At 36.4% G+C, this 15,817-nt stretch overlaps 1 protein-coding gene across 7 annotated transcripts in view; it reads left to right on the top strand.

The window, feature by feature from the left end:
* The window catches only part of LAMA2 (laminin subunit alpha 2), a 342,287-nt gene that overhangs the window by 292,386 nt on the left and 34,084 nt on the right, over nt 1-15,817 (top strand). For all 7 annotated transcript variants that reach the window (XM_085055980.1, XM_085055978.1, XM_085055977.1 and 4 more), the window contains 5 exons: nt 2,889-3,071; nt 5,867-6,021; nt 7,656-7,799; nt 8,695-8,828; nt 13,841-14,000. In XM_085055980.1, coding sequence (XP_084912106.1) covers nt 2,889-3,071; nt 5,867-6,021; nt 7,656-7,799; nt 8,695-8,828; nt 13,841-14,000 — 776 coding nt within the window. The remainder of the gene's footprint in view (nt 1-2,888; nt 3,072-5,866; nt 6,022-7,655; nt 7,800-8,694; nt 8,829-13,840; nt 14,001-15,817) is intronic.

The following is a 15,817-nucleotide window of genomic DNA, read 5'->3' as shown; positions in this document are numbered from 1 at the left end:
CACACTGGGTCTACTTTGAACAGTGGCTGTTATAAGACGAAGATGAGCAATGTAAGAGAAAACTGAACTGAAAACAGTTACATGATATCAGTTCGAATTTTGGGATGGTAAAAGGTACCATGCTTCTGCAGTTTGCAGAAGGTTTCTGAAAGAAAATAATTATGATATCAGCAATTATGATACACTCCGAGACAAATAGTCTTTTGTTTATATGTGAAAAAGCTTTTTGAAGCTACTGTTTAATGAGCCACTGTAATTTCAAATGTTATATAAGTGTAATTTAACCCAAGAAGAATAGGACTTACTGGCTTTACAGAAAAAGCAGGGTGAAATTTGCTGGGTTTTGTCTTACCTTTCTACCCCACTCACATTTCCAGCTGCTGTTTGGTGTTGTAAATCTTTTTTAGCCTGTAAATTGCTTAGAACTGAAACAAGTGTTTCTCAATGGGCTCTGAAGTGCTCTGCTCCTAAGAGCTACCTCTGAAGGCAAGGGTGACTGAGGTTCTTGTTAATAGATCACTGGGGCAGATTAGAGTGAAATGATACTGAATGACCAGTGTTTATAAATAGATTGACAGATAGATGTGTATATGTAAGTATATGTACATGTATATATACATATCTATATGGCACGTTTATTTCAGAACAGTTGTGTTTCAATAGAAGGGGGGTACATAACCATTTTGGTTATTAACTATAGAAATAGAACAATATAAAAGTATAAAAATATCATGTAAGAAAATACTTAAGGAAAATAAAGGAAGGAAGAAAGAAAAGGTAAGAGTAGTTAGTGGGGAGGAAAGATACCATTGCATGTGGATCAATCAACAAGACAGTTATTGCAATTTAGGTGTTCCTTATCAAAGTGATGGTCACAGTTGTGATCCATCCAGGATGGGGAAAGGCCCACACAACATAAAATTCAGTAGATTAAGGTGCCTTCAGGTTCAGGTGGGAACACCCAGGCACCTGCCCTGGAGGGGAGTTTTATGCTGTTTGATGCAATACCGTGGATCATGTGCTGTCCTCTGGTGGAAGGTCACAGAAAGGAATCTGAGGTTTTTGATGGTTTATAACCCCTTCTAAGACATAACTGCTGTTTCTCCAACCGGTATGGTTGTGCCAGTTAAGCCTTATCAGAAGGGATGAACACCTTCAGGCCCATGTGCGAATGTCCCAGTACATCCCCTGGTGTAAGGAGTTTCACACCTGAGCCAGGTGTGTAAGGTAGGATATTGGCATGATAAAAAGCATTATCCCACCTCCACAGGATTTGCTTGTTATCAGCCTTTTTCCTTATTTGACTGGAAAAAACATCTTGTTGCTAAAAAAAGGTCACTTTGTTTTAGTCCTCCTCGAGTGACTAAAGTCCTCCTCGATATGCAAATCAGGGGTTTCACCACCAAACACCCAAACGCTCTGCTCTGCCCCGCAGTTTGGGGATTATCTGACCTCAGCATTGCAACATGCTGCTTTTGCCAATGGATCATTGCTTGAGTCATTTACCTTTAATATTTCAGTGTTTCACATGTGCACTTTTGTCATTCTAGGTAGACTTTATTCATTTTTTAAATGTATCACTCATTAAAATCCCAGAGTCCTGGGATGTTAACAACATTGCATTGTGACAGCAAGGGACAGGGAACTACAACACAGTTTCATTATAATGGATAGTGAAAGATAAAATCAATGTTTTAAAAAACTTAAAGTTTTAACTCAACGTATTTTGCTATGAATCTCTACAAGGAGCATTTTATAAACTGAAGTTAAGCCATAAGAAAAGTGTCTGAAGAAAACCTATATTCTTCTGATTTTTGATGGTCTGGAAGGTTCAGACTGCAAGTAAACCCTTAGCATGAAAAACAACTTACTATTCATTTTGTATGTTTTTGTGGCTTTATGATTCCAGCTAACTGAAAAGTTTTGGTTTAGATTTAATAATCCTTGAAATCAGGCATTCACAAAATAAATTCTTTAATATTTCATGCTCATCATGTACTATATTTTGGGTTTTGGTCACAGATATTGATGTGGATATTTGTCTTCTTGTGCACAGATAGATGTCTCAGTCAACTGAAATGGACCTCTAAGGCCTCTTAACCTTAGGACGCAGAATACTAAATATGGAACAAGTAAAAGTTATATGAAATATGCAATCGTTAGCAATGTAATAAACTCTTGGCAGATTAGAGTTACAGGGTGCTTGCTCTTGGCACAAGGACACTCATAAAAATAAGCAGATGAGTATCAAGAATGAAATTCAGAGCAAATAAATGGCATGGATAAGAAAATGCAGTAAATTAGTTGTCCAACAGGAAAATAATCAAATGAGAAAGGGGGAGAAAATGACCCTGTCATATATCTTGTTCAAGGATTCAAGAAAGCAGAGAGCAGCTTAAACTAATAATTCTTGTGTCCCTGCTATACTAATAGTCAGATAAAAGCAGAAAGATTCAGAACGAGATAGACAGATCACATGTGGGGCGAGGACCCACATGGGCAGGGATGGCATAATTGAAGTGTGGCTGAAAATAATTTGTAGGACTAATAGAGGGAAGTAACACAGTAACTCCAACTTTCACTCAGCCAGAAAAGTGCGTGACCTCTAATAATGATGCCAAAAATAACTACCCAGATATGGTGAAAAAAGGAAGTGAAAAAAGGCAATCAGGGTTTTCTTTTCTTTCTCTTGTCAGGCCTGACAATGATAATGGGTTATTAAAAATTCAGTCGTATTTCTGAGGTACTGTTGTATTTTGATGGTTTTTCAGAGCCACAACTTCAGAAATAAGGGTGGAGGTTTTTGGAGCATAGGTATAGTATATCTTGACTCAAAAAATTACTTCTGTGCTCTGGTCGATAATTTCATTATTGTTTTCTACCTACAGATACAGCTATAAAGGTACAGGCAGCCAAAGACAAAGCGAGACAAGCCAACGATACTGCAAATGACGTCCTGGCCCAGATTAAAGACCTCAATCGGAATCTCTTGGGATTGAGAAAAAATTACAGTAAACTTACAGACGATGTGGCCAAAACAAATGCAGTTGTGAAGGATCCTATCAAGAACAGTAAGATCTTTTCTGGGTTGTTTGGTAGTGGGTTTTTTTCAGTTTGTGGTTTTCATTTCATATCTCAAAATGAAACAGAGACACTCCAGAATTACACTTATATAGCATTACTGTAGTATGCTGGGAAAAAAGGGCTCTCCATCACTTCAATTTTCTGGGCTTCTTATATGTGAAAAGTGACCAGAGACCCCTTCAAACCCTAAAAATCATGTGATTCTGTGAAAAGAATTTTAAATCTTAAAGACTAGTGCTAGTAGTTGGAAGAAAAGCTAATGTCAGCAGGATGAACATGTAATGGATAGATTTGTTCCTCAGACTACTTCTTAAAGTACTTAGGAGGAGAAAAATCAAAGATTCTGACTGGCAATTCACTGTCTGATTCAAGAAAAATACCCTGCACTAATTCTGTCTTCAGTCAATCAGATAATCAGTCCTGGGAGAAATGCATGACTTCTTTCATATACATTACTATTTTTGGTAGAACACTGAAGACACTTAAAGAAAGAAATAAGATTCTGGGAACGGGGTTTTGTCTGATTTTTTCCTTTTTCTTTTTTTTTTTTTTGCCATGAATTCTGTTATTAAATGTGACAATTACTTCTGCATTTTCACTTTGGTCAGGATGGACTAAAATGAATTCTAGATTGCAATACATTTTATGGTAGACTGCTAGACCGTACATATCATATAGGAGTATATAGCCACAGAACTAGAGTGTCTTTGGAAAATGACTGAAGAACTAATTTCTCAGCTATTCTGGGCTCCTCGGATTGTTGTCAGCTTGATGAAGCTGGGCATCTAAAAACGTACAGTTTAGGAAGCTGTCATTCTCATTCTATGGACAAATATCCTCTTCCAACTGTTGCTGCACTAGTGAAAGAAGTTAATCCCAGTGGCTGTTTGTCACTGCCTGCTCACTGCAAGTTCCCCATCCCTCATCAGCTGAGATACATGTGTGAGCCACAGTACAGTTCCCACTGGGCTGACTGATCCATACAAGTTTAGACAATATGAAAACTAGTTATTGAGTGAAATAGTGTGGTGAGATTACAGGGGGTTATAAGACCAGCAGATCTTTAAGGTCTCTTGCAGAGTAACCTCTTGCAGGGTAGTGAGAAATAACAGAGAAGCAGTCTTAAAGCAGTCATTTCTTGGCACTGCTGAATCTGCTAGGCCATCTGTCTCAGCACAAGTATTCTGAGCCTGTGTGTACATTAGCATTTTAGTTGAGATTAGGAGTGATAATTTAAAATTTAATTTCTTGATTGTCCCTAGTCACCATTATTCTGTTTGCATTCAAGAGTGGTCTTAACACTTGCAAACTGTTTCATGTCAGATAAAGCTAAACTGTAAGATGTTCTCCAGAAGTACACTTCCATCATTCTCCAAATGTTAATGGATACTCAGATTACAGAATGAGATTAAAGTAATGTAGGGTGAACCATCCCAGATGTATAAAGTGAGTATGCTGGCACTCATATCTAGACTACATGCATAAGTAGGCATAGCCTCTCTTCTATGTCAGAATTCAAGCCCGGAATTCTCATTTTGATAGATATGCAATATTTAAAAGGTAAAGAGTTATTTATAGACTCATGCTGTCCCTTACTTTACATTTCTGTTTAGGTCTTCAAAACATTATCGTATGTTATCTTCTGTCTCTTATGTTATCCTCTGTTTTTTCTCTTTTCTTTCTCTCCATATCTTGCCTGCAGAAATCTGTATGTACATTTTTCTTACTTGCAGCTTTTACTGTGCGTTTTCCAGTAAACAATGATTCACTGCTTACCACCACAGCTTCTGCATGGTGCTATATGTTTCACATTCATTGAAATAGCTAAATAGTTACTTTTTGAAAACTTTGAGATAAAGTGACTTGGTCGCTAGTTTAACTTACATGAAACCTTAAGAAGAATCTTGAAGGTTTTGGTATGAATGTTTGGGTCAAAAAACTAGATATGCAGTTTTTCGTGCTTTATCTAAGAATTATTTTTGTTGCTGTGATTATTACTATTGTTTTCATGTAATATGCTTCTTTTTGGTAAATGCATGTTTGTCCCTTTCAGTGTCACCCACACCCTCATGCGAGCCAAGTGTTGCAATCTGTAGATCTGTTGAGTTGTCAAAGAGAGGGTAGTATTCACTAGTTGTATGTTGAGAGGCAAAAAAGGAATTTGGGGCTTAAAGAAAAAGAGAGGCAAAAATATCCTTGTAAAATTACTTAGTTAATCTGAAAAAAAAAATAAAATAAAACATTTGCATTTTACTGCCACTGTTTTTAAACCTGCTCTCAGTAACATACAGAATTTTAAGCTTGTGACCAAAATAAAACCCTTTTGTATTTGTGCCCTTTATAGTTAGTGTAAGAATTCATTTCAAGTTAATTTTAACCCAGTAATTTCACGAATTACTAATGGAAACTAACCAGTTTTCATTAATCTAGAATTTTTCTTCAAAATTGGAGGACTTTTTTGAAAGAAGCAAATATTTCTTTCATAAATGTATTCTGCTACAGGAAATGTTTTCCATAACTATCATTCTGACCTGAAGCACAGTTACATCTCCAACATCCTGCTTTAACACCAGTGTTTGCTCTTATTGCTACTTTAACTTGATTCTAAATGTTCTGAAATTACCTTATTCTGTTTAGGTTGCTTCCTGGCCTGTGTGTACCTCATAGTAGCCTTTACAATCGCCTGAGCATTATGTATGCAGAATTTTCTTGGATTTTGTTTATTGTATAGTTAGTCTCTGACATTATTCTCTAAAGCTCTGCCTTGTTCTTTCTTATGAAGTTGCTGATGCAGATTCCAGTATTAAAAACCTAGAAAAGGAAGCAGATCGTCTGTTAGATAAAATCAAGCCAATCAAAGAACTTCAGGATAACTTAGGGAAAAACATTTCTCAGATAAAAGAGCTGATAAACCAAGCTCGGAAGCAAGCCAATTCGGTAAGTCCAATTTCTTAAAAAAATGACCTTTTGAGTATTGATGGGATTTTATTTTCTACTTTTTTATTTCTTTTCTACAGTGTGAATCCTTCCTAATTCTAAACATGTGTAAAGAGAGCAAATAAGGGAGAATAATTTCTCAGATAAAAAGAATATTCTGATGATTTTTCACTGTGTGTCTTGTTTCTTCATTTAAAGCATGCACTTGTTAAATGAATAACATCTGTAGCAATGGATCTCAAAAGGTTATTTTTAAGAAGTATTGTAGGTGATGGTACAGCAGAAGAGTCACAATATTATTGATTTTTTGTGAAAACGAAAATGTATTTTTCTGCTTCAGCACTGATATTAAGCCCCTGATTTCATTTCATAGAACTTATATTGCTCAAGAATGACACCATCTCAGACTCACTGAAATTGCTGAGTATATCTGCTTTTCCCCTATTTTTTATTTTTCTCTGTCCAGTAGCAGCACTGAGGACTTGAACTTGAGTTAAGAATATATTTCTGGTCCATTTAGTGAGTTTGGAGTCCATCTCCCTGATTCACTAATACTGTCAACTCGAGGAACATCTGGTTAATACTAAGGTTATTCAGCTTGTGACCTAAACAGCAAAGGAAAAAAATCTTGTAGATGGTACTTGAGAAATCTTGCTCAAAAATGGTTGAAGAATAGTTGGTAAAAATAATCTACGAAATAATAGGATATTGGTAAAGAGGTATATTCCACATACGTGATGAAATTTGCACAGAAGAGAAAGACAGGCTACAGTAATGATATGTTTGGTACATTCATCTTTTCTCTGAAGGCTTTGAAGTATTTAACTGCTCAGCATTTCTGAGATAAGGAAATTATGAGTTTGGTCCTATAATAGGTCTCCTTTTTAGCAGATTTGCCCTAAGCATAAGATGATACCATTATGTACATTTCTTCTAATGAATAAACATGTCTAGCTGGGATTGAAACACTATTGTACTGTCATTATGTCTGTGCTGGCATTATGAAAGCAAACAGTAAAGTGTTTTTTGTCTGTGCTCAGAGCCTGAGGAAATCAGCACATGTACCAAATGCATATGTCACTCATCTGTGGAAATAAAACTTAGTTATGAATGCCAACTCCATTAGGGACTATGTAAAAGCAGTGATAGACATAAGTGTTGGTTTAAAAATAATTGTGAAAAGGTGTCTTAAATTGGCATAATCAAGGACATTACAAGAGAAAAGTAGATAATTCTGACTACCCAACAACAATATGCTGTAATTCCTTCAGGAGAGCTGCTTATTTTCCTAGCTGTGTGTTCTACTTATGGAATGTCTGTACTGCTAGAATTCCACTGTTACTTGCATTAGACCAGTATATCTTCTAGTTATTTTTAATCTACACAGTTCATCCTTTAAGTGAGAATGCCAGAAAGAGATGTTATTTCCTTTTAACAAGCAACCCCAGAAAGAAAATTCCATTTTTACCTTCTTCGCATATCCAAGCAACTCCCTGGTACATATAACAAAAAAATGTGAAGGGAAAAAAGAAAGTGAAGTAGTTTTATGATTATTTGGAAGCATCTATAGTTAATTCTGTAATAATAAGCAGTTAACTGAATTCTTTCTGCACTGCTTTTTTTTTTTTTTTAAGATCAAAGTGTCCGTGTCCTCTGGAGGCAATTGTATTCGCACATACAGACCAGAAATAAAGAAGGGAACATACAACACTGTCATTGTCAATGTGAAGACTGTAGTTGCTGACAATCTGCTTTTTTACCTTGGAAGTGCCAAGTTTGTGAGTCTATCTCCTTCTTTTCATGTCAGAGTTGCTCAATCAAATCAGACTACTGACAAGTATAGAAGATGAGAAAGGCTCTTTTTTCCTCTTAGAGGCTTCAAAGCAGTAGTAGAGGGTCTAAGATAATCTAGACATTTACTGTGTTTGGTATTAATATAGAGATTCCTAAAATATGACCAGCACATTTTTTACATAAATCTTTATTTTAACTAGATATGAAGTAGCAGGCTTGTACATGAACTACATTAGAGCTTTAAAATTCACAGTGCAACCAGAGTAATTTTGGAGTTGGTTGTGGGTTTTCCCTTGAGAATGAAGTAGCTAATCATATTGCATCTGTCAAAGCTCCTATTTATTGTAATTTTAAGTCAAGACTACAATTTCAAGCATAATAATGGTGAATGATTCGGTTTCCCATGAGGCCTATAGCAGACAGTCTTCTAGAATAAGCAATAATAATTCACTAAATGGAAAAAGTATTTTATTTCCAACATTTTGAACTATGTATTTTATTTACCTAATACAAAATGCAAAGGCTAGATGGCATCCCAGCATCATTCTGCCATCCAATGGATGCTTCACAGTGTTCCTCCAAGTTAAATCCTTCTGTTGATGGCTGCAATATTAATATTTCTGTAACTCTGGCAGTCATTTATGGCATATCACTGAGAGAAATAATTTGCTGTCTTTGGCTTAGATTCTTTGTTTCAATCAATAAAAACAGGGAAAAGAGTCTCATTTTAGAGCAATGTGAGAATTAATGTTAATACTCTACTGTCTGTCTACATATGGGTTTCTGATGCCTCATTAGTCTTTCTGAAATGTGAAAAGTTCTGGAAAACTTTCTTAATTAAAGTATGAGATCACTTCTATTTTCATATTTTGCATGTAGACTGACTTCTTGGCCATAGAGATGCGCAAGGGCAAGGTGAGCTTCCTGTGGGATGTGGGATCTGGAGTTGGACGGGTGGAGTATCCAGATCTGACCATTGATGATGGGTTTTGGTACCGGATTGAAGCCTCTAGGTAAGTATATATTTCACTTCCAAGATTTTAGAAAAAATGGCTAAGATGAGAAATTCTAGTCTGGTTTAACAAAATCTTTTGAACCTGCATCCATTAGTACCAAAAGTGTATACACTACAATTACTATTGAAATGTCAATTTTTCTGTGTCAGGAATTTACTTTAATCACATATTTCCCCTCTAGCATCAACAATCTATCACTGCTTATATTTATTCCCTTTTTTTTATCTATCACTCTATTGATTGTCTTCTTGTCTTTTAAAATCAGTTGCAGGTTTTGGCACTTGAATAACTACTATTCTTTTCTCCTCGAATTTTAGAGAGGAGCAGCTTTTCTGAATTTCTGGTCTTGATACAGTACTGCAAATGAATGGTCTGTCACACAACAGTATCTCGATTCTCACTCAGAATGCCGTTTCTGTAGGCAAAATGTCTCATCAAACTGGAAATATTTATAAAAGATTCAGTTCATGCAAATTGAAGGAGGAGATATTCCGGAAAGTTAAAATATATTTTGTAATTTGAGATCAGCTGTTTTATTCTTTTGAACTTTAGAAATATAGATATGTAAATATTCAAATCTTGAATTTGTTAGTTGAAGCTTATATTTTGTATTCAAATAGAAACACATGGCATATGGCCTAGTAATCACAGCATAAGGATTGCATAACTTTATAGCCTTTATCTTGAATAGATCTTTCTAATTAAGATAACATCATCTGTATTGTAATTTGATAGAAAGCTGAGTAATTTCTCCTGCATCATTACAGTTAATTTCACATAGTATTAAACATAGAATGGATAACATAGTTAGAGAATGAGAGAATGAAGGAGGAATAAAACAAAGCACTCTAATTCTGGTTACATGCATAGCTCCCAGAGGAGGAAATGGCATCCAGTTTAAATAATTTAGTGAAATCACAGAAATCAGCCATTCAGAGCAGAGAATTAAATAAAATTATGGCATGGTTTCCAGAAGCTGGCTTAATGAAACCTTACTGCTAGGAAAATAAAAACTGGGGTACAATATAAATTGTTGAAATCTCCACCAGTTCATATTATGCATACCAAAGCAGCTTCATGACACAGTAATGCCAGGCTTTCATTTACAAGAAAGCTGCTTCAGCAGAATATGGAGCCAGGCCATGGTATAAAATTCACACATCCTACAAAAGCCCATTACCTATTAGCTGGTTGTTCTGGATATATAGGATGTGCATGCCATTAGTTTCAAACAGAGTGCTGGATCAGCAATTTAGAATGATTACAGCTGCACAAATCAGAAGTACAGAGCAGTGTTTAGGAGAATTACATTTCAGAGGCATTAGCTGGATTTGTGGGATTAAGATGAAAAGCTTGGGACTGATTTTGCATTCTTAAGGCAGACTTCACAAATCACATATCCTACAGAAGAGTCTTCAACTCTGAACATTTTACTCCATTTAATAGCTCTCCTCTAACTCCCTTCGTAAGCTGTTGGAGGGTTTTACTCATTTCATTCCCTCACAGATTTTCTCCAAATTTCTGCTCAGTTCCAGCCACAGACTTTTCCAGCCTGACAAAGCTACCTGAGCAGCTGGAGCAGGGCATCTGCTTAGCATGTGGATATAAGATGAAACTCTGGCCCTGCTGAATTTTGCCATTATTTTCAGTGGTGACAAGGACTGACAATAATAATGATATGGTGTTAAACCCACCATAGGTTGATAGCCATTCTTAATCAAGGATCCCAAAGAGCCGTAAAAATGTTGTGGCACGGAGGTTGGAAAATTCTCAAGTTCACTCAGCATTCTGAATGAAATCTAAATATGACTGTTGAGTAATGACCTGAGGTGGTCAGTTGATACATGCACCAAAATTTCCAGTCAGCTAGACTAAATTGATAATTACTGCATCGCTTTTCCAGCAACACTTTTAATTTTCATTACCTTTTTTTATTTAATGCCTACCAATCCTTTGCATTTTATTGTATATTCAGAGTATATTATAATAATGTATATTATTTCCATATAATGGAAATACTTTGAATTCTTTTTAATGGAATTGAAGAAAATTTGGTATTTTTCCTATAGGACTTTTTTAATTAATTCCTTATGCTTTGGAATTTAGTAAATTCACTTAAAAATTATTTACCTGCTTACAGAAGAAAATCTAATTGGCATCAAGAATTGCAATCAATCCAAGTATCAGTTAACAAAGGAAAATCTGGCATAACAGTACGTGACAAAATTATTTAGAGCAGATTTACGACATGCAAATAATGTCAATTTTGTGAGAGAATCAAATGGATGAGAGAATATTTTTGAGACTCACTAGATCAGTGTTACTTGACTTCAGCAGGCCTCAGTTAGGAGTAGGACCTGATTAGTTGTGATTTTAATCAACTGTGATTTAAATATTACCATTGTTTTGATTGTTAATGACAGACTTTAAGCAGTGCCCTTCCTTTGAGGACAAAAGATGCCTGAATCACAAGTTCACAGTAGACACATCCAGTTTAGCTCAGCAAGAATTCAGTCTTAAACTACTGTAGCAAATATAAGCCATGCTTTTCAATGAAGGTTTTCTGTGCTTTCAAAGGGTCAAGGAATAGAGTTTACTATGTGGTATTTTAAAATTTGATGCTGATGACTTGCAAAAATCATCTCATTTATATCATGTGTCTCCTTAGGAGCAAACACTGCATGACATTACATAAACTTCTCACAGAACTATAGAATATGCTGAGTTGGAGGGACCCATCAGGATCAGCGAGTTCAACTCCTGGCCCTGCACAGAACATCCCAGGAGTCACACCATGTGCCTGAGAGCACTGTCCAAGCGCTTCTTGAACTCTGCCAGGCTTGGTGCTGTGACTGCTTCCCTGAGGAGCCTGTTCCAGTGCCCAACCACCCTCTGGATGGAAAACCTTTTTCTGATATCCAACCTAAGCCTCCCCTGACTCAGCTTCATGCTGTTTTCTCAAATCCTGTCACTGATCACAGGGCTAAATAGATCAAGGCCTGGCCCTCCATTTCCCCTCATGAGTATGCTGACATTTGAAATGAGTTCTCCTCTCAGTCTCCTTCAGGCTGACCAAACTAAGTGACCTCAGCTCCTCGTTAGGCTTCCCTTCCAGACCTTTCACCATTCCTGCTTTGAATGTGGCCCTGTTTGGGATACTAATACCTTGATGTCTATCTTATGCTGTGGTACCCAAAACTGCACACAATATTCAAGGTGAGGCTGCCCCAGGGCAGAGCAGAGCAGAGCTGGACAATCCCCTCCCTTGCCTGGCCGGCAATGCTGTGCCTGATGCCCCCCAGGACATGTTTGGCCCTCCTGGCAGCCAGGGCACTGCTGACTCATGATCAACTTGCCATCAACCAGGACCCCCAGGTTCCTTTCTGCAGGGCTGTTCTCCAGCCTCTCATTCCCCAGTCTATACACACAACCAGGGCTGCTCCATCCCAAGTGCAGAACCCAGCCCTTGCCCTTGTCAAATTCCGTATGGTTGGTGATCACCCATCCCTATAGTTTGTAGAGGTCTCTCTACAGGGCCTCTCTGCCCTTGAGGGAGCCAACAGCTCCTCCCAGTTTGGTGCCCTATCAGTGCCTTTTTGCATATCAGCCACATAGTGCTGGTATATCCTCTGTAATCCAGTTTTACAGAACTGACTATCACTAGAACAATATCTTCTAACCTGATGACTTGTCATGCACAGGATAGCAATGTCTTTTTGCTGTCAAGTTAGCCAAGATCTTTCTTTAAGCTACATTGTCCTTCCTTAATAAGAGAGAATTATTTATAGAAGAGACTCCATTGTTAGCATTTCAGTCTGTTTGAAGATGAAAGACATCTGTAGTATTTGTGAATTATTAGACACCCTAAAAAGTGTCAGTCTGCTCAGAGACTTTTGCATTATAGCACTTGAGTGTTTTTAAACTGTAATCCTGATTTCAGCACAACATAGACTGAAAGTGTCAATAACTTTCTTTCAGAAAGCATCAGATTTCAGCAGTTTAAGAAAAGTTTCTAGCAACTTTTAGTCTTTCAAGAACTATTACATTGAAAATTTTTATCCCTTAAAGGGCTTCACATTAATAAACCTTTTACTATAAACCAGTTGCACCTTAGACCCACACAAATCCATGGGCATGGGATTCACCCAAGACTACTGAGGGAGCAACTTTCAATCATTTACCTGCAGTCCTGTGTTGATTCTGGTTTGTGTGGGATGAAGCATTCATTTATGGTGTGATTATAAATGCTTAATAGTTTACTTCCATTAAGTAGTAAGCTTTCTGTGGAAAGCTACTATCCATACCACTGTAAGCTAAAGTAATATTAAGCAAATTATTTTAATGGATTCAAATCATTCAAGTTTTCTTTGAAATACCTTTCTATACACCTGAAAGACTCAGAGGAATTATATCTCTCCACACTGTGTTCCTTCTGTTGTAAAAATATGTCAGCAAACTCCTTCTGTGTCAGTTACTACATTAATATAACCAAAGGAGTAGAAAACAAACTGATGCAGAAACTGTTAATAAATGGCAAAGTCCACTGTTGTTGTGTTACCATCAATATTGGATGTGATTCATAGAGGACAATGAGGTAATATTCTTGAACATAATGGTGTTTTTGCCTGTTTGAAAAGCAACCTGACAATTCCACTTCAGGAAATGCAAATTCTGTGCCTCACAGTGAAGGAAACTGAAATACTCTATCACTTCATTTCAGTTCAAATATAATTGAATAAACATTCTTAGTTTTAGTCAATGCAAGGTTCATGTCATATATATGCTGAATTTTTTTTCAAAAAGGACATTCAGGTGAGGAGCAAATCTCATTCTGTGATCATGTCTTCTACTCACACAGACATAAATATCTGTTCATTTGTATCAAAGTGAAGCATAATCAGGTCAGTCATGTGTGCTTCTGTTAAAAGGCACCATATAAAATAGAGTTTCCCTATGTTTGTTGTGACTACTGACTTTTTATGCTTAAATTATTTTTTTGAAATTTCTAGGACTGGGAGAAATGGCACAATATCAGTGCGAGCTCTTGACGGTCCTAAAGCCAGCATTGTGCCAACCACATTCAGTGCTGTCTCCCCACCTGGATATACCATTCTGGATGTAGATGTTAATGCTGTGCTGTTTGTTGGTGGTTTAACTGAAAAAATTAAGGTAATGCCTTGTCTGGTGTTACTGTGTTAGCTGGCTGTTTGTGTGGACAAATTTTGTTGTTGCTTTGCAGTCTACTTTTGGTGTTTCTGCTTTATTTTCTTCATTTTCGTTCCAGTTTCCTCCCCTGTACTACCCATCTTTTTAACTGTGATCTGCATCATACCCCTGATCTATTTTCTCTTTTTTTTGTCTGTTCATTTTCCTGATGACTTCTTTTGCCTTGCTAAACATCATGGGATGAATAGAAGATTTATGCCAAATAGAATAGATGGAAATCTTTTTAAAAAATGTTCTCCAATAAAAGCTAATTTGCACTTATTTTCCAATGTCATTCTTTACAAAACAATTTAAATTAACTATTCTCATCCTGATCAATATTTTAGCATTTGAAAAGAATCTAAAATTTAGACTTTTCCAAATAGTGAACTCAGAGAACTTTTTTTACTCTAAAGCTATTTTCAACCTCAGTAAGGGTTGTCCCAATATTTTCTGAAGAACTCTCTATTTTTTCATCTTAGTCAGGAAAATCTTCCTGAATTCTTTTTCCTCCAGGTAAATAAAGACAAGGGCAGCGGTAGGAAGGCAGTCTGTTGTAAGTTTGGGATGGCTGCTATATTTGCAATTTACAGTGACAGATTTTTTTTTTTTGTTCAAATACAGTCTCTGAATTAAAATACAACTTCAGTTAATTTCTGTGATCATGTGGTACAGTTGTAAGGCTCACAAAATGGAGACCTTAACCAAGACTTTTCTAAAACTATGCAGTGCTTTGGACATGTAATCAAGATCACTAATATATCTTAAGTCTTTTACTCAGAAATCTGCTTTTTCATATTATTGGGGTTTGGAGTGCTTTGGTTTTGTCCACATCCCTTTTTGCATGCATCTCTGCATTTCTTTCATAAAGAAAGTCCATTTTCAGCTTTTAAAAAAATCTTTCATCTGACTTGTGTAGAAGACTTTGATACTTAGATGTTATGAATTTCTTAAAAGTGACATTAAGTTCATACTTGTTGCTAATTAAAACCTTTCCAATTACCCTGGGAAATATCAGTAGCACATTAAGTCTTTGGAGTCATACTTTTCCTTGAGTATTTTCAAATTACACTTCTTCATGATCTCTTACAAGATCTTAATATTTGTAATTGCTGTAAAAACAGCAGGTGTTTGTCTATCTCAAATAGCTAAGTATATAGATTTTTAATCAGCTCATATTGATGAACTGAAATTTAAATGAATCAGGGTATTTTTAGAAGGATAATTTTGAGCTGAGTACTCTGTGTACTGTCAATTATTACTACCTTCATCATGGTACCATGTTATGCTCTAATGAGCATTACTATATGTGCATGACCCTACCTTAATGAGTTTTGATGAGACATGTGTTTTAATTGCTTTGCCATCTGTACTTTTTTCTGCATCCAAAATTCAGGATGAACTTTACAGGTGTAACAGTGGAGTTCTGAGTCTTTTAGCTTGGATGGTCTGCTCGGTTTCCAGGGTTTTGAGCATTACAAGAGAAACACTTTGCTAATTGTGTTGTGGGCAAGATTGCTCATAGTAATTTCTTGAAAGTGTTAAATGAAAACCGAGCTAGGCCTTGATAAGGTGAGAGCAGGGAGCTCTCTGAACAGCCAGGAAAGCTGACAGTGAATGCCAGAGCAACTCCTTGTTCTTCAGGACTTTTTCTGCCTATAACATTTTCACTGATCAGTTGTTCTGTAGGAAGGCTTCTCAGATTAATTACTAGTCTTGATATTTAAAATATTAAAAAGCACCTTATGGGGGTAGTTTTTTATAATTTTATATGGTATTGT

This window comes from Lichenostomus cassidix, chromosome 3 (assembly GCF_008360975.1).
Source record: "Lichenostomus cassidix isolate B80296 chromosome 3, HeHo_3.0, whole genome shotgun sequence".
Classification (NCBI taxonomy): domain Eukaryota; kingdom Metazoa; phylum Chordata; class Aves; order Passeriformes; family Meliphagidae; genus Lichenostomus; species Lichenostomus cassidix.
Note: the sequence above shows the minus strand (reverse complement) of the source record. Positions and strands in the feature narration are given on the sequence as shown.